Genomic DNA, 25360 nt, shown 5'->3' with positions numbered 1-25360 from the left:
CATGATTAGAAAGCCAGCTGAAAGATAATCATCATTTTAATTTTTCTGATTTGATCTTTTGTTTAGCTTTTAAAAAGGTCGTACTTGGGACATGACCTCACGTTTATATCATATTATGTCGGTTAGGTATTACTTTGTTCTCAAGCAAGTACGCAGTATTTTCTTCTTTGGGGGAAATAAACTGAGAATAAATTTACAGTTTTAACAAGAAGTACCCTGAAAGTCATAAAAATTAGAGTTTCAGAAAAGGCCGTATTCAGGGGGGAGGGGTTAGGGTTTTTTAACCTCCCACCCCCGAAATGTTTGTCAGACTCGTAAAAACGTAGACAAAATGAGTATAAACAAATTCTTTATATTTTTTTGTAACAAAACCTCTCCCCATTCCCCCTAAATACCTCCCCCCCCCCCAAAAAAAAACTATATACGGTTCTGGTTTCAGGGAAGACCCCCCCCCCTGCGCACATGCCTGTTTGATCCAAGTACTTCCAGACTTCCAAAGGAAAGTATTGCAGAAGGTTGAAAATTTCCGCTATACAAGAATGATAGAAAAACATTGCTACGAGATAAAGAAAACAATAATTAATAAATGTTTCCATATTTATCTTCTGGTGCCTTGCATAGATCAAGAGACTTCTGGGCCAAAGTTTTCTAGGCCCCTTCTTATTTACGAGCACTTCGAAAATAATACACCAATTAAATGACCCGCATGAACCCTTAATGCTTAGTAAAATTATTGAAGATGGGTAGCTATTATTGATTCAGTAAGGCAATTAAAAAACGTAGTGTAGTTTCGGTTAATTAGTTGGAACTACCAACTCCTATTTCAGGCGTTTAGTTCAGCTTATTTCACACTAGATATAACGGTCTTTCGTACGTTAGGGCTAAACCGAAATTAGATAGAACTTGGAAAGGAAAAGTAGAAGTAGAGGGATTTGAATACAAGCGCCCAAGGTGTATAATAAACATTTACGGGCAGCAACGTCATAGGATATTACAAAATTAATGAAAGCAGTAGCTCCATGAGCCAGTTTTGTCAGTATCGCAAATCGCAATCACAAAAGATTCGTCAATTGTTTCCTATCGGCTGGATTAACTACATTACAGTCAGTTCTAAATAGTATCACGACTAGTAAACTCCGAAGACATTTTACTAGTGGTTGGTCTTGATTGCTGATACTATAAGCACGGGTGTAACGAATTTTTCGCCTTACTGCTAGAAAGTAGGACTTAATTACGAACTTGCAGATAATGGGACTTAGCTTTAATCGGATAAAAAGATTCAGAAGACGCTATCAACTAACATAAATTTAAGTAATTGACTAGTTTGTTACCTGATTCTGCAAAGAAGTACCTGATTTCTTTATTTTTTCCAATTTACGAGTGTTCTTTTAAACAATGGATGATTTTATTGCTGGATTTGCTGGAGGTATGTTTACTTCAAATTTTTTAGCCATAGAAAAGGGTCTATATAGTTTGTACCTCAGTTTTAGTTCTCGAGTTATTCTTTTTCGAGACTACCCATTTGTTCCGGAATAAACACTTCTTTACCCTAAGAGTGGCATATTTCAGATATTGTAAATTTTTGCTTCGTCTATCGCGATGGAATTTTGTGAACCTTGAACTTTGTTTCAAGGTTGAAAGAACCTTGAGTTTTGTTTCTGTTTATAACCCTATTTTGTATATTTTCCTACCTGAAGCTGGTTAATTAATTTTCTTGCTTAAAATATTTGAAGTTACTTTTGTCTTATTTTTTGCTATCTTTTCTTTTCATTTTTTCCTGTACTTCGCATTGTTTTTTTTTTTTTGCTTTATGTTGGTAATAAATTTATATTATTATTGGTACTCTTCTAAAATCCAGGACACACAAAAGAAAGACCACATCGAAATCTCAAAGCCTCTATCGATAACGGGTTTCCGCTGCATAGTGAGATATTGCTCATCCGTGACAAAGATTTAAACTGTAGTTTTTTGGGGTTCAAGGACTAAAAGGTAGCTAGGTTAGGTTAAGTATTTAATATATGCTATGCTTTACCCCCCCCCCCTAATGTGCAAATATATAGCCCAAATTTGTTCGTAAACTATTATATTTTTATCCTATTTGATTTATTTCATTAGCATTAACTAAACTTCACTTCTCGCATGTGTCCTGGATTTTAGAAGAGTACCTTATTATTATTATAAAGTTGCCTTAGAGAACCGTTATGATATCAGTACTTAATCTTATTTTAAGGCTGGTATTAGGGAATGTTGTTAAGATGTTCAGATTTTAGGCTCAAAATACTCGGAATATATCGTGTATCATGCACAATTATTTTGTTTGAAGGATACAATAAGAAACCGAATGTTCCCTAACTGTTGCAATAATTACACTACAATGTCTACAATAATATTAATGCCTAGAGGCCGGTTCAAATTTCTCATGTGGCGAATACCAGGCGCAAATGCAGAGGAGAGAGCAGGGGCATAATTTACCATGGAGCAGGGGGCAACTGCCCCCGCAGACCTCTGTTTGCCCCCTCTCACCCGACCCCAGTTTGCCCCCCCCCCCAGCTGAAATTTAGTTTTTTTTTTCAAAAATCTTGTCAAAACTAAGATAAACCTGCATAATTCAAGTATCGGAAACAAATCAGTTTTGTAGTACATATTTACCTTTATAGTACTACAAGTTGCCTTTATATAGTAAAATAAAGTACCTTTATAGTACTTTTAAAGTACTAAATAGTACCTTTATGTTACCGAACGGCTTATTTTTTTAGTATTCTACAAAAATTTAAAGCATAACATATATTAAATACATAACCTAACCTAGGAAGGCTACCTTTTTTCCCACACTTGCCCAGAAAACTAAAGTTTAAATATTGCTCACGGAGTGAGAAACCCCTGTTTGCCTAGCGCGCCAAAGCAATTCTCTTGATAAAGAAGCTGCTTGACTAGTTTCTTGAATCATGTTCGCTATACAATTTCTCGGTGTTTTCTGGCTAATACATAAGTACCAAATTGGCTCCAACTCCCCCCCCCAGAATTTTGACGAAATTACGACCCTGGGAGAGGGGGGAGGGTTTGGCTCGTATTCCCACAAAAATCTAGAGAACTGTACAGTTTTCGATTAAAATTGTGGATGATGGGGTTTTAACCATCCTGGGAATTACTAGAGTTTGGTAAACGGAACTTTCGTAAGTGAGTCCAGAGGTTCAATTGGGTAACAGTCCACCCCTTCTTTTGAACTAAAAACTTTAATACCAAATTTTTTCGTTACTAGGAAAAAATATTTACTGGATTAGTAATAGCAGCGTTTCAGCTTCTTTTCCTCTAACGTCTCGATATAGCCCCAGGCTACAGGCTATATCCCAAGTTTTGCTGATTTTCTTTTCTTTTCTTCCAATTCCCATTAAGAACCAATTACTGATGAGAAATACGGACAACCAACAATGCAAACATTTAGTTATTGCCAAGGGCACATCCAAGATTTTTGATCAGGAGGGGGTTCGCAACAAAAATTAAAAATACATCAAAAATTAAAAAGAAATCGTTGCGTTTGTACGAGTTGGAAACATTTTTTGTGTGTGTGTGTGTTCAAATCCCGTAACTTCCTTGATTAGGCCTTTTTATAGCTATATCCAGGGGCGGATCTAGAACAAATCTAGGGGAAGCCCCAGTGTGACAAGGGCGCCAATGAGCAAAATCTTAGAGGGGAAGGCAATGTGACAAAGATGCCAATAATTGACCGAACTGACAAATTTATTCTAAACGAAGAGTAAAAAAAAGGATAAGAGGGTGCCGGAAAAAAATCTTGGGGGGGGGGGGGCTGGGTTGCCTCCTGGATCCGCCAGTGGCTATATCCATGCATTAGGGGAGAGGGTTCAAATGCGGTCGAACTGGAAATGACTCCAAAAATCTGACGAATAGAAATTTTATGAATGTGATGAAATACAAATTTTGTTAAGCTACTATATATAGCGTTTAGCTCAGGAAGTGTTGTGAAATTCGAATCTCTGCTCCTTCCCTCTGCCTAAGCAATGTTAAATATGAACCAGTTATTGCAATCAAATGCAAAAAGCTACGTTGAGCTATGTTGAGGGGTAAGACATAAAAGAGGATTGCTTCTGGCTTAACTCATCAATTCATAAGGGGCATTTTTAGTTTTATTTTAATGATGAGTGACTTTCCCTAATACACTTCGTATTGTTTATTAATCCTTCTATCAAAGAAAAGTTTTGAGATGAAAAGCCCCCCCCCCCTGTTGTCTCAAGTTTTATCCGTGTCTGGCTTGGATGTGAGTCAAGATTCTTTTTTTTCGGCTGGAAAGATAGTGGTTGGTTCTTGGAGAGAGAGTGAACTTTTAGGTTGAATTTTACTTTTTATGGAGATGTCCGTAATCAATCTTACATGTTATTATTTATTACAAAAAAGGAAATTTTCTGTCTAAACTTTCTTAAGTAATAACTACGTATTACAGTTAATTAAAGTTAACTATGTATTAGTCTAAATTAGTTGGTGATAACCCTTGTAGGCTAGATGAATAATTCATTAGTTATTTGGAATTTGACAACTTATATTTGATTTATTCAAGGTAGAACTTCAATATTGTAGAGGGCTTTTGTAAGTATCGACTATTCGCCACGGACATTTTATTGTGTTTTTAGTACTTTTATGACAAAAGCTTTAATATTGTTTCCTTAACAAACAATCTTAATAAAAAATAATAATAATAATCTTAATATTATCCTAATAAATAATATTCTTAATACATCCTAATAATAATCCAAATAAATAATCTAAAAAATAAAAAGCTAAAAGTTATTAAAGCTTTGAGGTATCACTGTGTGGATGAAATTACCTACCCCCCACCACCAAGATTAAAATACGTTGGCTGCAGAAATCGGGCTTCGAGTTAAATTTATCGTATATGACAATCGTCTCTGGTATATTGCTGGGTGACACCGGCAGTATGGTTAAACACCTCCTTAATTCATCTTCTTTGAAAACATGTTCTTTCCTGTCGCTTGGCTTGCCTAAGCCTCAACACCAAACTGTAATTGCTAAAACTTTGTTTATTGGAAGGAATAATGCGCTTTGATTTTATACGGCCTGTGCAGGTTTCCATGTACTTTGAAACTACGATTGGTGAAATTTAGGATTTATGAGACAACCATTTCTGCATACGAGCCTGTTGCTTAGTATTCTACGTTCGAATTAATTTTTTCTTTGAATGGCCACTTTTAAGTTATTTGGCCGCTAAATTTAGCTCATTTACTGTCTTTTTTATTTATTTTTTTACTCTATTTATTGAAGGGTTGAATGGTTTTACCCAAAAGTGAAAGTTCAAATATGAAAAGAAAAGCACAATTTCATTCAGTAGAAATAGTAAACGAATTCAATGCTTTTTACTGACCTCTAGGCTTTGGTTGTTCTGATTGGCTTTCTCTGAAAATCTTACTTTTACTAAACGCTTACCACTTAATCTTACTATAAGTGGTAAGCGTATCTAAATCTGAAGAAAACCCATGAACATCAATCCTAATTTCGGTTCACGGAGTCGATGTTGATGTAAGGTTCTTCTTTCCGTCGGTAAAAAGTAACGCATTAAGAATGTATTCCCTTTTCACTAAAAGTTGTATTTGTGAGGGGGATCGGTGTTATAGTACAACATGTGTACAGATGGATCAAGAATTATATCAAGGGAGGGGGACATTTTCTCTTCGGTAATGAGCATTTACAAAGCCATAGTTTTCTAAGCTCACCCTGTTTTGACTCGCAGCTGGGGATCGAGTTGAAATTTTCAGGGACAGTTATAGAGGTTTATTATTCAAAGTTATAGAAGAAGTCGAATTCATTAAAACAGAGAGAAGAAGTAATTAATATAAAAGTATTGGAGAATTCGTCAAAGAGCCAAGAGATCTTGGCTCAATCCTTTTCCTGTGTGCGTTGCAGGTGAACAAGCCCAGCGCTGCCTCTGATCATTGCTATATTCAAAAACCTTTTTTATGAATACACAATTAAATCTTAGTCGATGACTGACTTCTTAAACCCCACGGTAGACATTTCCTATCTATTAAAATTTGTTGTTTTTTTCTAGGATGTGCTGGGGTCATCATCGGATATCCATTGGATACCGTGAAGGTTAGTAATTATGTTAATTTTTACTGCCATTGGGCATGCAAAACTTTTAGGTTGTGATGTAACTAACAATAATACTGCATAATAATAAAACCTTGCGTTACTTTGTTTGTATCTATTTATCAAACACTACAGTGTCCCAATTCCTTTTTCATGAATATTCATTTGTATAGTTTTCAGGATCTCAGCTAATTTAAGTTTGTTTTTAATTTGCTTGCTACTTTTGCAACAGTAGTAACTAGATATATGGGCAAATAAGCTAGTTTTAAACCTTCATTTGCTGGTTTCTCTCTCTCTCTCTCTCTCTCTCACTTTGTCTGACGACAATACCTTAAAATAATTGAAAATTTTATAATTTCCTATACCGAGGGTTGTAGCAAACACGATTTAAAGTCGCGACTCTTAGCAACTATTATTTGAAACGTGCTGAAATTATTTGAAAAAAACTACGTTTTCTAAAGAGTTAAAGAGGCTGAGTTACAAGGTCGAACCTTAAAACGTACAGGGATTAGGAGGCACAGTTGGGGGGCTGCCGCCCCCAAAACCCCCCGCTTTTGCAGCCTCTTTTGTTAAGTTTTTTTTAAGGTCACCTCCCGCTTTTGCTCTTGCGAAGAACTGGTTTGCAACACAAACGAAGTCTGCTGTAGTTTTTTACCATAAAATCAACTATTATATCTTTTCTCAATAAGGGCTACCGCCCCCTGGTTTGGCCCTTGGAGAGCGCTATTTTCCAACAAAATCAAATTCTGCTTAATTCTTTTACAATAAAAAAACCCTATTGTATTTATTTGATTAAAAATCCTACTGATGATTATTATTTTCAGTTTCCTCAGGAGATTTTTACCTAACCAATAACAAGCTATACTGTGATGAACTTTAATAATTTTGAACAGAAAAACAGGGAGCAGAAGGGCTCAGAATAAACTAGCAGTTCAGGTTCATTTATTTTACCATCATACATGATCACACTGAGTACATAACACTACCTGGCACAGAGACAAGTTTGTAGTTATAACTGTAACAGACTGAGTAGTCATTGCCAATGAAGATATTAAAAAAATGCCATTGAAACAGTTTCATTCGTATTAGTACGACCAATTGATTGCAGGGTACAGGACTTAAAAAACCTTAACAAAAGAGGCTGCAAAAGCGGGGGGTTTGGGGGCGCAGCCCCCCAACTGTGCCTCCTAATCCCTGTACGTTTTAAGGTTCGACCTTGTAACTCAGCCGCTTTAACTCCTTAGAAAACGTAGTTTTTTTCAAATAATTTCAGCACGTTTTTGTACAGTTTATTACTTATTATTGCTTGACTAACTGTTAGATGATTGTGTAACATTCTTTTCTTTCTCGACAGGGTGTTTTCAAGAAGCCTTTTGCCGAAATTGGGAAATGTAAATTCGGGGGATAATTTTTTCGGTCTGAAAGTATCAAAAGGCCCTGCTGAGTCGAATTCCGGTTCGAATGAGTCCTCATTCACCCGGATCCGTTGCCAACTGTCGCCTGTAGGCGTGGCTGATAAAAAAAAAGAGAAATGAACATTAAGTGGCTATATTTGTTTTTTGAAACTCAGCTCTGAGTTTCTTTTTTAAACTTTAAATTCAGTATATAAAAATTATATCTGACAGGGAATCGAACCCGGATCTTCCGCTTGACAGTCAGGAACAGCGACCATTGTACCACAGAGACACTTACGGAAATACTATTTTAGTCTCCACTATCTATTTTTGACGCAAGCAAATCCCCACAAAATTTGATATTTGGTTTTTGAAAAATAGGGAAGGAAGGATCGGATTGAGCTGAAATTTGAGGATAAGCTCCCAGGCCCCAGGAAAGCTTATCCTCGAAATTTCAGTCCGATCGGACAACGTTAAAGGGGGGCTGTGGTGGGAAAAATTAACATGAGCTCTTATAGGAAAACGATGTTTTTCGTAAATGTAAATTCGGGGGATAATTTTTTCGGTCTGAAAATATCAAAAGGCCCTAACAGGTCGAATTCCGCTTCGAATGAGTCCTCATTCACTCGGATCCGTTGCCAACTCTGGCCTGTAGGCGTGGCTGATAAAAAAAGAGAAATGAACTTTAAGTGGCTGTATTTGGTTTTTGGAAAACAGGGAAGGAGTGATCCGATTGAGCTGAAATTTCGAGGATAAGCTCCCGGGCCCAAGGAAAGCTTAACCTCTAAATTTCAGCCCAATCGGATAACGTTAAAGGGGGGCTGTTGTCGGAGGGTCGAAACATCCGGCCCACTTTTACCCATGAAGATAAAGTCGGAGGGGGTGAAATTTTGCACGTTTCTTAGTTGGAGCTTGGGCTACAAAATGCGATCACCGCTGTCTCTCTGCGACCGCTAGGACCGGAAATCGCTTAACATTGTGGTGGGTCGCCTCTTTATAGAGGCACAAGTGTGCCTCCTTGATCTTTTACACCATTTGACATGACTGAAGCTACTCTATGAAGTGTTAACAATAAATAAGACCGGCGTAACATTATTTCTTCTTATTTCTCTGACGCAATTTTAATAGCAACTCTATGAAGTGTCCATAGTCAGGCAAATATGCACATATTAGGGGAAGGGGTTGATTAAAAAAACACAGATAATAGCTATCAACGAAATTTAAGTCGTCAACAGCTTTTATTAAAACGCTCGATAGTATATGGAATTTTGAAACATCTAAAATAATTGCCAAAAGCTATTTGTTAATCTATTCTCATATGAAGTATCAGCCAGGTAATGTAGATCAGGAGGATCAGAATATTATTGAACATGCATTATCCTGCAGATTCTGGATTTGGGTGCAGCTTAGCAAATGGTCTTTGGCGATTATCTCAGAAGTAACGAAATGTCAAATTCGACCTTCAGGCCTATTTTCGACGGTATATTCTATCATTATATATTTATTCTATTGCTCAAGTACGTTTCCAAATGACGGACTCAGTATGTTTAAGTGGTCAAACTAAGATGATTCAAGGACATATTCAATCCTAAAAGATCGAAGAATTCCACTCTGACGATAAGCTTATTTTTATAAATGAAATATGGACAGCTGTCTTGCTCAGGTCACGAGTAAAACGAATTTGAATATTAAACCAGGTCTTGCTGGGATCACTCTCCTCAAGTTTCAGCCTCAGCAAAATGATGGGATTTGTTCATAAGATAGTTGCCTGAATTGCTTATAAACAAGAGAAATAAAAATACGGGAATCAAGCTCTTTCTTAATACGCTTTTTTCTCTAAATGTACTAAAAAGTAACAAACTAGTTTTTTTTTTACTGTGCTATCCTGAAAGCTTTGGGCGATCCAGAGATAGTATACATTTATTTAAGGACCTCTACGACACAGTATCCTTTGACCTGAACACAGAGACGGCATCACCACGAAAATCAGTAACTGCTAACCTGTTTTTAAGTCATAGGCTCCACGCTTTTATTTTAGCCTTCAAAACAGGTGGATAGTAAGAAACAACGTATATTTTTTTCATTATAACGCAAATAGAGATAAGAGAATGTGTTCAAAAATAATGTGTGTATATTGCTCTCTTACTTAAAAAGTTTAAATTCTTGGTTAAAAAAGTTGCATCGACCAGAAATCAAGTCACGTGGCGAGCTATTGATCACTGAGCCATTGATCTATCGAATCTTGAAGATTAAATAAAATTATTCATAATGTAAAATTAATTTCAAAAATGAGCATTAAACTAAAATAACGTAATAAATTAATAAATTTAAATTGCTTATACTTTAGTCCTGCATTGTCATCGGAAATCAATGCATATGCACAATACAAGCTCAATTGGACCACGGGATGTAGGTCAAATGTTGATTACAAGATTTGACCCAACAGACAAAGCATAATAAAGAAATTTATATTTTTCAATATATATGTCAGTAAGTTTTTTTTCAATATATATATATGAGTGAGTAAAATAGTGAGTCCTGCCACAAACAAATCTGTATAGATTTTCACGTGGTAGGTCTCTTTGATATGTTTTTTTTTGCGAAAATTGATATTTAATAAAAATGAATTTTCTCTCTCTCTTTTAAAATATAAGATTATTTGTTTTAGGGCAAAATTTTAGCACGAGATTTCATATTTGACTTCCAAGGATGAGCCATAGTAAACTTAACTTTCGCCCTAAACTCTCAACTTTTCTTAAGTTAAACATAAGTCCACTCATCTCCTGTTTGAAAAAAATGTAAACTATATGTAGTATGAGCCTTAATGGTATTTATAAAACACTATCTTTTTCCCCTTATCTAGGTAAGAATCCAGACACAAGACCCAACAAATCTGCGCTACAATGGGACACTCCAGTGTCTAAGGACAGTTATACGTCATGAAGGTGCTGCCGCACTCTTCCGTGGGATGACTTCTCCTATGGCAGGTGTCGCTGGCATTAACGCCATGATTTTTGGGGTTTATGGAAATGTTCACAAGCGTTTATCAGACCCAGAATCGATCAAGTCAATAGCTACAGCGGGTATTTGCGCAGGTTTAGCTCAAACAGTAATTACTAGTCCTATGGAGCTAGTCAAAACGAGGTTGCAGGTTCAAAGTCAAATTCCTGGAGCTCAAATTTCTGAGTAAGTCACATCTTTTTAAGTCATGTTTTCTTTTTAATCCTGAAGTGTCTTCATCAGGACTATATTTTCCAAGAAGTTTCGTACATGTTGCTTTTAAAAATTAATTAATTTTTGCGCTTTCTAGGTATTTTTATGCCAATAAGCATTTGCGTTCATATGAACTAATATTACATATAACCTCTGGTATATTCAACGGCGTTAATTCACGACAATGTAGGGGGGATGGCAACTTGTGTTTCCAAAATCCAGGGAGTTGACAATTTCGCTTTTTTTTTCAATTTTATTACTGAAAAAGGCATTTTTCCAATAAAAATATAAGACAAGTGTATTTCAAAATCTAAGGGGGGGGCGAGGGCTTCTATCACCAATTGATATCGCATATATATATATATATATATATATATATATATATATATATATATATATATATATATATATATATATATATATATATATATATATATATATATATATATATATATATATATATATATATACTGGTAGATCCAGGGGGCGGGGAGACTCTGGCCCTCCCCCTCCCAAGATTTTCTTCTGGAGCCCTCTTATCCTGTTTTTTACTCTTTTTTTACAATAAATTTGTCAATTTGGTCAATTATTGGCATCTTTGTCACAGTGCTGCCCCCTAGATTTTGCTCATTGGTGCCCTTGTCATAGTGAGCCCTCCCCCCCCTCCCCCCAAGATTGTGCTATAGATCCGCCCCTGTGTATACACATATATGCCTGAAAGGGGATTTGATTTTTATATCCATGTTTTGCCTTTCAATTATTTCAAAATCCAAGGGGTTGCCCATTTTCTACTACCTGGTGTCTATCTTGGAGCACCACGTGTCACATAGTTCCGTCACGCTTGACACAGTCACCAAAACGCGTTCGCGTCGCGCTTCGCATGTTTCACCTGGTGTACGGAATTTCTGAACGTCGGCAGCCCCTCATCAAAATTAAGTCCCCCCGGAGTTTAATTAGGTCCGAATCAAGTATAATTTTCGGTAATCCTAATAACACACTAATCTAGTATTTACTTAGGAATTTTCTGTTTATATATAGCTCAACTTAAGGCAGCTGGGTGAACACCTTAAGTTCACGTGCAATACAAGTGGACTCCACAAAATACCAGTTTCTTGTAACCAAGTGAACCATGCATAAAAAAACTGTCGGGATTTCTTAATAGTCATTTTTCTTTCTTATATAATGATTAAAAACGAGTTTCTAGGTACCCTTTGGGTATAAGCTCGAAAAAGAAACACGATTTTACTAAAGAATATACTCCAGTGGTTAAGCAATACCCAAGAAATCAAGTTTTGTAGGTGGCACGGTTCAAAATAGGAAGGTACCAGTCGAAGGTTCGGCTGACTGTTCGGAAAAAGAAAAACATGCTGAAGGGCTCCCCCTTCCCGTCCACAAAAATACCATGCACGAACCAGACAGTGTCGTGCCAGCCGTTTAGGCTTAGTTAATAAGACTAATAAGTTATAAGTCACATAATTATAAACTAGTCAATTAATTGTTCTTTTAGGGGTCCTGTTGATTGCCTGAAAAAAATATGGCGTTCTCATGGCATTCGAGGAGTTTACCAAGGTTTCGGTATTACTTGTGTCAGGGAAATCCCTGCTTTTGGAATATATTTTGCTGCATACGAACTCATGACGCGCCAATCTGATCCAAGCGTGCCCCTGAGTACATGGACTATGCTATACGCTGGTGGTATGGCTGGAGTATACTCTTGGGCATTTACGTATCCCGTCGATATGGTGAAATCTCGCCTTCAGATAGATGGCATTTCTGGAAAACAACAATATTCAGGTAAGTTAATCCAAGGTGGCGGGATATTTTATATTTGAATTTTCATACAAAACAACAATTGAATATACGAATTGGCGTAACTAGATGTGGCTTGAAAGTGTCAACCCTTTGGAAATTGGTTTAGCATCCTGTAGTTAACTCCAAAATCTATTTCTAGGATATACAGACTATACCGAAAATCTGTTGATGACAATCGCTGTATATGTGGTCGAAATATCCAGACTTTTGTATTTGTTTTCACTATCTAACAAATGGACTTATCCCCATTTGAATGTTTATTTGCTTTAATTACTTTTTTATATGGACTGTAAAGGAAATTTACTGAGAATTTCAATTTGAATCTCTGAATAATATGTAGGATCAGTAGCTTTTTATTAATTCGATTTTTTATTCTGAGTAACACAAACACCTGTTTCAAATCCATTGAATACTTTAATAATGAGCTAAAATTATTTGATGGCCACTTTGAAAACAAATAAACCAAGTGAAGTGTATCTATACATATAAAGACAAGTCCTTACAACGCAGTTGGATACACATGCAAAATCGTACTTGCTAGGAACTGAACAAGTTTTTTTGTAACTTGTTATTGTTTTAACATTAAAATAAATTATTTCGCCAAACATTTCTTAGCTTGTCATTACGACCTTGGCTAGGCTTCATTATTTGTAAATAAAAATCCTATTAGTGAAAAAAACATGCAGTTCTCGAAGCTAATTAGTTATAACTTTGCTTTGCTAGCAGCTGCTGCATTGAACAAGTGTCCATAATTCTTGCAAAACTCCCTCCCGATAATACACTTTTGGTGGGAGGGGTACAGACCCAATTTAAAAGGTCTTTTGATGACCGCATTAACTGTTAGCCGTGCTCAGATATAATCGCTTTAGTTACTAGGATGGATGGATTAAAAAACTTAATAAATGGCTTCCAAAATAAAGTTAAGTTGAAAAGCTTTTTCCCAATAAAAATCTTATCCAATAAAAGTAAACAACAAGCTTAAAACTCAGACGAGGAAAAGTTTGCTTCAATAAAACGTCAAGCTTAAAAAAAACTACAATGAACGACGGAGTCGATCTTAAATGCTTACAGAAGTTATCAAAAAAATAAGCGCGTTACCGTTCCCGTAAAACTCCCCAAAATTATTTTTATTTCAGCTTTACTGAAAAATACTTAGATAGCTTAAAATAAAAATTTCTTTTGACAAACTGTTTTCTTTGGATTTGGAAAGAATAAATTTAAATCGAAAATACTGTTGAAAATTAGTTGCAGATTAGAATAATGAAAATTAAGTTGTCTGTTAAAAATATGATGACGTGAAAAACGAAAATCCAAGAAGTTTGAACATTTATTATTGTTTTCGTATTTCTAGCAGAAAAATAAAACTTTCAACTAAATTTTGTTTTCAGTAGAGCAAAAATGATAATCCAGCCTTTTGTGGGTATGATATCACCATTTTAGTATTTCTAACAGAAAAATAAAACTTCCAGATAATTTTGTTTTCCAAAGAGCAAAAATGATGTCCCAGCCTTTTGGCGGTTTGAGGGGAGATAGCAAAACCGAACTTATTTCTGGTAATATCTGTTCATTTTAGATTTCATTTTTTTCAGTCGCAATAATTTTTTACGTTTGTTATGAAATCTTATGAGCGCCACTTTCTGCTCATTGTGAAAATTTAAATTTGGTATTTGCTTTTCCCAGAAAAACTGTATGGGAGCAGTCACGATTGGAGTAGTGGTCGTAACAGGTCTTAACAGTATAAAATAGGTTCCATTTGCGGAAATTAGTGGGGAAGGAAAAAATATGTGCACTTAACCTTAACAGAAAATATGAAACGAACACCGTGGCACATACGAAACAGAACACACGCATATAGGGGTCTTGGGTACCCAACTGACTGGCAGTATTTCAAACAGTAGGCTGTACGAAAAGTGTGGTTATATCCCACATTCTAGGGCTATAATGAGAGAAAGGATGAGATGGCTAGGACACGTTCTGTGAATAAAGGATGACAGATTCCCGAAGATTGTCCTTTTCGGCCAATCGTCTTGGGCTAAACGGAAAGCAGGCCGTCAACGGCTAGGTTGGGAGGATGTAGAAAAGAAAGATTTAAGGAAAAAGGTAGAATGGAAAGGTGTAAAGAGGGATACTTTGAATAGTTTGGAATGGAGGAGGAGCGTGCGAAGCTGTGTTGGCCTCAGGCAGCCGGGGAGAAGACAATTCGTCCTGCCCTTTCCCGAATTGATGTCACTATTTCTGGAAGGAAAATTCACGGTGATAGCAATTGTACTGGGTAGTACTCAGAAAGAGAGTGGTTAGGGTTGGACTACTAGTGCTAGAAGTAGAAGGAATAGTTGCCTAAAGAAAAGTTGCCATTGGAATAGTTCTGTTTCTAATATAGTTGTGGGAGCACTATCGCAAAGAGCAGTCATCCTGAGAAGTAGTTTTGATGGAAGTCTTCGTAGCAGGGATTGTCATGGCAGGAGTGGTTAAGGTGGAACTTGTCTTGGTAAGAGGGCTTTTCTGCCATTTGCTTTCGAACTGTTCCCTTGGAATATCAACCTCAGATTACTTTGATAAATATTATACAAGAGCTGTCAAATATGAACTTGCCTAGTTTTGCTTTTTGATTTCTGTGTGATAATATTAGCCTTAATATAAGCTTCTTCGATACAAAATTTGGTGATAATTGGAAGCCATTCCGAAGAATATATGCTAAAAAATGTGCTTTGTTTTAAAATATTTGTAGTACAATTTCAGAGATTCTTAAACCTTTATCAAAACAAGTGAGACGAATCAATCAAGGATTAGCTTGAAAAGAACAGTCACTCTTGAATGTTGATTCGGATGCTTTATTTTAAACTAATCAAATGTCTGCTTTATTAACTGCTTCTACTTCTATTAATGTATTTCAAGTAAAAAGGTACATATTATATTATTAATCTTTCAGGAGCTATTGACTGTGTAAGGAAAACATACCATTCAGAAGGAATTCGTGTATTTTTCCGAGGTCTGTCAGCAACTGTTATTCGAGCTTTTCCAAGCAATGCTGCTACCTTTGCTGTTGTTACATGGTCGCTTCGGCTTATCCGATCTGAAAATGAGAAGACTCTCGATAAGTCTGCAATAATCAGTGCTGCTACACCGGTAAGCATTATATCTATGGAAAAATACCGGTGTGAAATGCATATACAGATACATATTTTCATGCCCACAGGGTTGCCACCTGTAGTTCGAAAGTGCTATTTTAGCACTATTTCATTAGATGTAGCCCTGTAGCACGTGCTCAGGGTCGTCACATATAGCACGAAAGTGCTATTTTAGCACTATTTCATTAGGTGTAGCACTGTAGCACCTGCTCATGGTTGCCAGCTGTAGCATAAAAGTGCTATTTTGCACTATTACAGTGAGTTTTTTTACTGTAGCACTGAAAATAGATGAGTAGCACGCAAATTTGGGCAATTGTAGCGGTTTATGAACTGACCGTGGTGGCAACACTGGTATCTATTATAACTGCTCCTAAGTTATGCGATGGGCGCAGTTGTCGAGGAATTTTGAGGGAAAATGTGACATGATTGAAGGAAAAACAAGTTTTTAATTAGTTCTAGTCAATAGCCACCTCACTCCCATTTGTGTGTACTGCATACCAAAAGTTTTAAATTCACTATTTTTTTTAAATCTCTGAGAACAAGGTGATTTTCTCGGGATTGTTTCGGCTGTTCTTTAAAACTAGGAAAATATAAGTCGTACCATTTGGTCTTGGATGCAACGAAAGTGTCTATAATGGATATAAGAACATTGGAAAGCCGTACACAAAAATGTGGTTTCAGAATATAAAGTATCATTGCTTTTCCAAATACTTTTCTCGATACAAAACGTGCTGAGCTGATATTTTTCATCTTTTGGCTTACATAGATTACAGGCAAGATACTCAAATATTTTGTAACAGCCTTGTGTATATTCCTTATGGGTTATATCAATGGTTACAATAGTATAGAATCATAGAATCATTTTAATGAAAAACAGCTGTCAAAGACACATTAAAAAAAATGCACTAAAAGGCGCTGTTTTTTACATGAAAACTTTTTTACATAAAAACTCTTCTCTACATTTTATTAAAAGCACTTGTAAAAAAAGGAACAAAGGAGTTACTAAGTCTGTTTGTGCGGCACGAGACGGTCATAAGTTTGCTTTTGCTTCTGGTATTTGAGCGGACAGGCATTTCAGGTTGTAATATTGTCCTATGTATAGGACTGGACAATAAAACTGGCCAAAACGAATCATCAGCTGAAAACGGCGATCGCGAAGGCTTGGTATTTTAAGTGACTTCAGAGCGGAGCTATAATCTACATATTTGTCGCAAAGAATGATCTTTACAGCTCGTTTCTGGATCCCCTCCAAATCATCACTTAAGTAATCTATGTGATGAACTTGTGGGCCCCACACGGGACACGCATATTCAAGGATGGGTCGAATAAAAGTGAGGTACGCTGTTTTCAGCTGATACACTGGAAAGCCTAGGCGGCGCATCGCCACCAGTGTCCGCATAGCATAATGTCCCTTCTTAACCAGCTCTTGTACATGAATAGAGAACGAACAGTCCACACTAAAGGTGACGCCCAAGATAGTCGCACACGAAGCAGAAGGGAACAAAGTCGCGGGGCAGGTAAAATCGTGTTTAAGTGGGTTGAACCTCAAAACCTATTGATTTATTCTCATTAATTTGAAGACTGTTCGCAGTACACTGTGATTTAAACTGATCGAAAAAATTTGGGTCGAACTGGGCTACAGCTTGCGAATCCTTTACGTGGTATTTAAGAAGCGCAGACAAATCATCGACGAATTTAAAACGATCGTCAAAGTCAGAAACTACATAGTTGATAACAGCCAGGAAAAGAAGAGCTGCTAATTTGGTACCGTGTGGGGCGCCACATGTAATTTCTACCCATTATAATTCAATATCACCGGGAAAAAGGGCGTACATTTTTTGATATCTGTGACGTAAGAAATCAATTACCAATAGGAGTATGTGCTTACGGGCACCCATTGACTTGAGATTCTGGGCGGCAAGAGGGTGCTTAATCAAATTAAATGCCTTTCGGTAGTCTACCAGAAGTAAATCTACAAACGAACTTCCAAACTCCAACCATTCAACTACTAGGTGATAAAGCCGTACTAAATAAACAGACGTGCTGCATCCCTTCAAGCAACAATACTGGAAGGGGTCAAGTGACGGTGAAATGTCCGTGAGAAGTTCACGATACACGAAAAATTCTGCAACTTTAGCAAAGTTCGGTGTGATCGAAATAGGTCTTCGAAACTGATCACATGTCTTAGGTCCTTGAACTTTGGGTATTACGCGAACATATGCTCGCTTCCAAGCATCGGGAAAGGTTTGTTCACTGAAGCCCTGATTGATGATCGATGCCAATGGTCTGGCTAAAAACAAGGCATATTCGCGAATAAGTTTGACCGGCAACTCACCAGGGTAGGAAGAGCAATTCGGTTTTAGTTTTTTAAGTTCTTTATAAACAGCAAATTCGGTAAACTGTTTTATTTCGTCAGTTTCACAATCGACTAAAAGATCAACCAGTTCGGCCTCTTTAATTGAGGGGTAGGTGGTACAAATGCCAGCAAAGAACTCGTTTACGTCTGAAGCACTCATTTGAGATCCGTCAGGCTTGGGTATTTTTAGCTCACTGTTAACTGACTAGCCAGTAGTTTTTTTCACTGTAGAATGCTCCTTTTGGGAGCTACTTTAGAAAAGGAGTACTGATTTTTTCCGATCATAATTTCTTCGCTTCAAACGATTAAAAGCCTACAGTCGATGTCGCAGGTTTATCGCCACGGCTATTTTTCCGGAACTGTGCAGCTTGCACCTCATCTTGATCATTTGTTTGAGATCGCTTGTGACCATTATTGCAGCGACCATTTATATTAGTATTTCCCATGTTGTATTTTCGAAAACTATTTTCTAAGGAAACTACATATTGAAATTCTGTAAAACAAGGACAGATCGAATTAGGATTTTTGGGAAGCTTGGTTGCAGTCAGGCGTCACTTTCACGACCGTTTGATTTTTATTTGCATTCAATTTCCTAAGACAGTTATATAATATAGAAGCAATTAATACATTCGTATTTGTAAAAGAACTCCACCCTTACGTGTCACTTTCGAAAATCCTTTATTAACACAACATTATAGCTTTTTAGATCTCAAAATATCGAGTAACTGGAAAATTAACCTACGAACAACCTCTCGGACAGCTCTCTGCGACAGCCTAATTTTGAGACCCATTAGCGCCAACACGTTTAACAATGGTTGTTAGATATGTTGGTAGAGCTAAGATGTATAAACAATTATGGGAAGTCTTTGATTACTATTAGAATAGGATTTCAGGTAGTTTTTTTTCTTTTTTTTAGAACGACTTTCGGATCAAGGTTTTGCTGGAAACACAGTTGAAAAACTAACTGATAAGACATAACAAGCATTTAGCTATTATACTTACAAATCTTCTACAGCTGTTTCTAAATTTCAGTAAACACCTTATCTATGATGTTTTATTGGTTCCTTAATGCGCAATCCAATCTTTAAAAATTATTTTTTTTTGTTTAATCATCATGTTAACAAAATAAATATTTGCGCCAGATAGAGACAAAGTAGGAATTTTTCTCTTAAATGTCATAATTATTTTCAATCAAAATCATAATTTATTAAATTAACTAGCCAATGTTTCCTTTTCATTCGTGTTGAAAACTGACAGCAATGATAATACCATCAAATCTAGAAATCATCATAAATATCTAATTCGCAATTCGAAAGACGCCCTATCATGCAATGGTTAGAAATTCTTTAAAAATTTAAATTCTGTCTTCAAACTAAAATTATTTATCCCCATCACGGCATAAACTTTTGAGCACAGATAGGTAATAAAAAGTAAGTCCATACCTAAATGAGTCGGATTCATCTATGATCTAATAAATTTGGGAAGTTTGTCGGAACTCCACCAATCAGTAACAACTCGTTATGTCAATTAAAATGTATATTTTTTTTTCCGGCACAAAGTGTGAAATCGTGTATTCTAGAATACTATGAAACGGTAAACAATTTGAGTTTAATAGCCACGAGTGGTCCTAGAAATTTCACTTCAGAGGGCCCTCTGTTAAACTTTTTATGGGTTAGAGTTTTGTTGTATTTCCTGCCATCTTGCATTACTAACCTTACTTAATTATTATCTAAATAAACTACCATTTGTTTGTTTCTTGTTCAATTTTGGTCACATTTTTAAAGCAGATTTCTAAAACTAAACCTAAAAATATGTTTTGATAAAAGTAAAGAACAAAGTTAATACTTATAAATTTTAGAAGTTAATCTAATATTAGGAAGCCTGCTGCTAGGGGCAGAGAGGCCTAGGAAGTTGGAGGGACTTCCCTTTGAGCAACAAACTTTTGCTCCGGTTATACCCAAAGTTATTTCAATGAAATATATTACTTTTTACCTTTAATAATACATTTTATTTACAATTCTTACGATAAAACGCCACAGTCAATCGTTATATTGCATATATGACTTTGGATTTTAAAAAAAGCACTGATTTAAAATAATTGCGCTGCAAATGTTTGCTAACTTACCTACAAGTGTGGAAAAATGAATGAATAAATAGTTTAAAAAGTACGTTTTCAAACGACCTGGGGGAATACTCTCTTGTAGTTTCTAACAGTTTAGTCTCTATAGTTTTGTTACAGGTAATAGTTTCTAATAGTTTAGAGAATTGGGCCTAGATATACACGTTAATCAGAAAGTAGTTCATCCTTGAAAAATCTTCTGCTAGATCTTGAAATTTTGGCTGTAATGAAAAGTGCAAAAAATAGTCTTAGCCAAATTGCTATGAGGCTCGGCAATGAGCTCATAGGAGGGATAGGGGGATATGTAACGAAGAAATGCAAATTTCTATAGGAGGGATAGGGGGATATATAACGAAGAAATGCAAATTTATTGAGAAACAAGTATTATGAAATAAATGAAACGAGTCAAATAGCTAGTAGGCCTTGTTTATTACTTTCTATGTTAAATTACGCAATTCTTCGGGTTTTTTTCCACAGACTTTTCCACGAATTCTCTATTTGGACGTCATGTTAAAGAAGAATTGTGAATCGTTTTGAAAATGAGCAAGGAAAGACTTCAAAACTTTCAACTGATATTATATTTCAATTAAATCAAATGGAAATAAATTTTGTCACTTTTGAAGAATAGCAGTCAAATTACTGATACAATTACCACTAGCCTAATACTGTTTTCAAATTTCAGATATAAAACAATTATTGTTCTTTTTATAGATTAACGTAAATTTCAAGGGCATTCGAGAATTTGCGAACTGGACTATTGCAGGTCGTTTTCCCAGATTTTTCTTCACATGGGTATCTGAAAGGATTTTTTCTTATAAAGAAAAATCTCGTTAATGAAAACCAGCTTGAAAACCGGTGTTCTATAGAAACGGATTTTCTTTAGATTTACATGACTGACCAATTGAGTTCAGACGATCATTTCTAATACCGTGACTATAACTGGTTTAAACCAGATACGAAACATTTTGTATAGTGGAAATTACGTGGATTGATAAGAAAATTCCAAGTGACAGTGGAATGGCTCTTAAGGTTTGAACACAGTGCACTTGAATCAAACAATAATGATCTGTCTATTATATTAAGTGTATGCACAGTATGCACACCGCATGCCTTTTTAAATCTGACAGGAGTGATAAGGTATAAAAAGAGAACAAAATAGATAAATAAATTGTTATCAATGCTAGACAACTGGGGAAACATACCTCACTCGTGAATAAAATAACTCCAAATAAACGAGAACAATTCCCTACCAGGAGGGCGAGGTTCAACTTCTATACAGAATATTTTCACTATTTCAGCAATTTTTGCCCTCAAGGAGAAACAAAATATACTAAATCATGCACAGCTCGATAGCGCTGCCTAAGCGAAGAGAGCTCTTTGTATTTCTACACCAGATCCCTTCGTCTTGAAGGAGCTGCCGTAGAATCTTCGGAGGGCCCATTCGATTGGAAATAGAAAGTTCGAATGCCCTTTTTAAGAGGCAAAAGTGATTGGAGGGCAGGCAACCTCTTCTTGTGCGTCTCTTTGCCGCCATCCCCAAAAATATCTGAAAAATTCTGAGGTAGCCATTTTGTTCAGCATAGTTGAAAAGTCCAACAACTATAAATCTGGGGATGACGTGACCCCCTACAGCCCTTTGAAGAAGGGCTTTAAGTTATGCAATTTGGATATTGCTTCAATATAGGATTTGTTTTTGGGAAAGGGGAACACATTTGATCATGAGTCTACAAAAAGGTTAAGGGTATTAAGGTGAAGCTTACAGGACTGTTGAGGGGATATTGAACTAAATCAAAACACACTGTCTAGGCAGGTTGTCAAAAAGAGACATCAGCAATATCTCGGGAACGGCTTATGGTATTAAGTTGAAACATTCAGGGCCTTGTTGAACTGCTCTAAAGGGACTATGTGCATATTATTACAATTAATACTGCTAATACTACTAGGATTAAGGGTACTAAGGTGAAAAGTTCAAAAAATGTTGAGCCGAAGTTAAGGGTAAATGAAAACGCATATTGTGCATGCAGATTGTCAAAAGGGTGTATTAGCAATATCTCAGGAACAGCTTTGAGCATTAAGTTGAAATATTACGTCATTTTGAGGGGGATGTTGAATTAACGAAAAGGTATTCTGAGCATTCTACTTCTATATTCAATCTACACTATATTCATCAAGATGGCCAAGGGGACGTATTTGCAGCGTCTCAGGAACGGCTAAGGGTATTAAGTTAAGGCGTTCATGGCATATTAAGAGGAATTTTCAACTAAATCAAAAGACTCTATGTTAAATTCAAGGTTGTCAAAAGTGTTTATCTGCCATATCTCAGGAACACCTAAGTAAATAAGTTGAAACTTTTAAGGCATGTTTTGGGGGATGGTAGAATAACATTTGTCTATGTTCAGGGTTGACACGCGATATGGTCAAAATGGCTTCAATCTTAAGAAACCCAAAGATTATGAAGATTTTCTATCCATTTATTTGAATAATATTTCACATACCCATCCATCCAAAGTTCTATAGTACAGCAATTATTAAAATTTTTTTCATATTTTTTTTTAAATATATTTATACATAGCAAGCCGAAATCTTGATTCTCAAGTAGAAACACCGAACAAAATTTAACAAATATTTCTTTTATTGTCTAATAAAATAAATATGTCAGTTAAAAACGAACAAAAATCAATTTAAAGAAAACTTTTTTCAGAAAAGATGTTTTTAAAAGATAAGTAAAGAGCTAAATTAAACCGTAGACGAGCGCAAATAAAGTCAAATGGTAATTCAAGGGTAAAGCGAACATAAATCACTATCAGTAAATTAGCGAAACTCAAAACGAACAAAAATTACAATTAATAACGAAGTTAAACTTAAAACAAACAAAAACTACACCAAACAGGAGTATCACTAACGCCCCCTATGCCCTGTAAAGACCACAATGTCATTTATAGAAAACACAATACATTTTAAATGTTTTCTCTTTTATAAAGTTAGTAAATACAGATTTGCTGAGACTTCCAAGAATGAATATCAATATATATTAAACTGTCAATCTGCATTTCATTAGATCTTTTCAGTAAAATTGGGTAATATGGTTTTCTTTCTTTTCCTCTGTTGATTTTACGAAAATAAAAACTCACAGATTGAAATAAAAATTGTTTTCAGTAAAGCTGTTGCTATGGTTTCCCGCACAATTATGGTGTGGGTAGCAATTGGAAACCTGAGAACATACACGGTTACCGCCACGTATGTTCACAGCTTACGACTTTAGGTCCTGAATTGGCTTGTCCATTCAAATGTAAATACGGTAGAGCCGTGGATATCCGGGCTTCGACTAACTGAGTTCTAGTTTAACCGAGGTATTCTACTTGCATAATTGCTTGTCTTGATAAACATCAATGCCAGTTATTTTAATTCTTTACTAATTATCAATATATAAAAAATATACAGTGCTGTATTCAAATAGAAATCTAATGTACTGTGGTGATGAGGGTACCGTAAACAAAAATAAAACTCTGTCTAAGCCTCTGCGCAGTACAAGATCACTATCATTGGTTATCAAGTTACATTGTTACAGTTTGCCATTTTCCATTTACAATGCAATTTTGTTTATTTTACCATATGTTTCCTTCTTGATTGTTTATAGAGTCCGTCTTATCCGAGTTGCTGTCTATCCGAGGTACTCTCGGTCCGCATTACCTCGGCTACCCGCGGCTCTACTGCAATCGACACTCTCCGGACATCTTGTTTTTTGAAAACGGTATCTTTTTAGCTGAAAAATATGCATAACTGTTGTTCATTTTGGGCAACCTAAAAAGTTTCGGAGTACACCTACAAAACTTTGACAACCCAAAGAGATTTTATGTTTGCCCCTGCAATTAGTTTAAAGTCAGGTCTTTTATTTTCAGTTTTTTGGTGCTTCATCTGTTCTTGGCGAATCCATAATGAGACAGTTTAGCCGGAATCTTTTTCTACAATATGCACTGATAGAGCCATGGGAAACCAATGTGAAGATGTGTACTAAGGCCTATTGTGATGGGACTATGCCAAAAAATGGCTTTACAGCTTATTGTGGAATTGATGAAAGTGATGAACATATGTATGTAACACCATCTACAGACGATATAACGACAAACTTTCGATATTAGATTAGCTTACAGTTTAAATACACTTGAAGGCATCGTAAACTTGTTGCGTATAAAATATTATCTGTACGATCTTAAATATCCACCGTTATTCCACATTCTTAAAATCAGAAAGTGATTTTGGTTATTTTTTTATTTGTCTTTGGTAATTATTACATAAATTAAAATATATGAGGTGCACAGCAGAAAAAAGTGTCGTTATGTTTTTGAATTTACAGCAATGTTCAAGAGTAAAAGGAACATTGATTATTTCTGTAAAGAATACTTGGTTTTGGCAATTTAAAAGCCGCTAAGTTGCGACAAGATAAATCCCCAAATAATTTACAACCTATTTTTCAAGTTTTAATACACCCATAAAAGGAATCGCAATACATTTGGAAAAGCCCAGAATCACTCTAGTATCAAGGCAATCGATTTTTATTTTGAAAACCCCGCCGGTCATTTGATCCATCACCCTCAGTTTAGCATAAATTGACAACACAACTCTTTACATTGAGCCTTTTGGATTGCTGCAATCGTACCATATTGTGGGAAGTGTTACTAGAACTTTTGCTCAAAGCCATATTTTTAGCAAAAAAATCGTATCTATTAAGTGATTCAAAACTACGGACAAGTAAATTTATAATACCTTTCATTACAAACTATCTTTCAAGCTAAACATTTCTGAACTATTAAAAAGACTTATCTCTAGCCTAAATATGGCTATTATATGAGGAATCTTACAAGTATAGAGAAGATCTCATTAAAACCCACAAAATTTACGCCAAGTTACATGGCAAATGTCTTGGTTGGGACTTCTGATTCCATTTGGAACTTGGAAAAAATACATAAGTTATAAACTTAAGATCGTATAAAAATATTAAAAAAAACTATTCTTCATATTGAAGAAATTGTTCCTATTCTTAACGAAAACAGACGCTACACAATTGTGTTGCAGAGAATTTTCAAATCTGGCTTAAGGTTTAGATTGGCTTAGAACTTATAGAGTTTAGAAAATGATTGCTAGAGTATTATAGGGAGTGAATTTATTTATTATTATAGAGCAGTTTTAAATAAACTAAATAACAACACTTCCTTATCTAAAG

The 25360-nt window shown here is 35.7% G+C and overlaps 1 protein-coding gene across 2 annotated transcripts; it reads left to right on the top strand.

Moving 5' to 3' along the window:
* The first annotated feature begins 1076 nt into the window (after positions 1–1076).
* On the top strand, positions 1077–25360 carry LOC148950266 (mitochondrial basic amino acids transporter-like). Of its 2 annotated transcripts, XR_016141995.1 has the most exons (7): positions 1077–1426; positions 6077–6120; positions 10375–10697; positions 12232–12518; positions 15466–15662; positions 18719–18913; positions 24039–24170. XR_016141995.1 is itself a non-coding variant. In XM_089092272.1 (6 exons), the coding sequence occupies exons 1-6, from the start codon at positions 1396–1398 to the stop codon at positions 24276–24278; spliced, it is 1122 nt and encodes a 373-aa protein (XP_088948398.1). In that variant the 5' UTR covers positions 1078–1395; the 3' UTR covers positions 24279–25360. The 2 variants fall into 2 exon arrangements, 1 of the variants encoding a protein (XP_088948398.1); XM_089092272.1 differs by lacking the exon at positions 18719–18913 and having other exon boundaries at positions 1078–1426; positions 24039–25360.

The sequence above is a fragment of the Artemia sp. Qi Xiang Cuo genome, chromosome 7, assembly GCF_049724085.1.
Source record: "Artemia sp. Qi Xiang Cuo chromosome 7, ASM4972408v1, whole genome shotgun sequence".
Taxonomy (NCBI): domain Eukaryota; kingdom Metazoa; phylum Arthropoda; class Branchiopoda; order Anostraca; family Artemiidae; genus Artemia; species Artemia sp. Qi Xiang Cuo.
The sequence above is the reverse complement of the archived record's forward strand: the minus strand, read 5'-3'. Positions and strand labels throughout refer to the sequence as shown.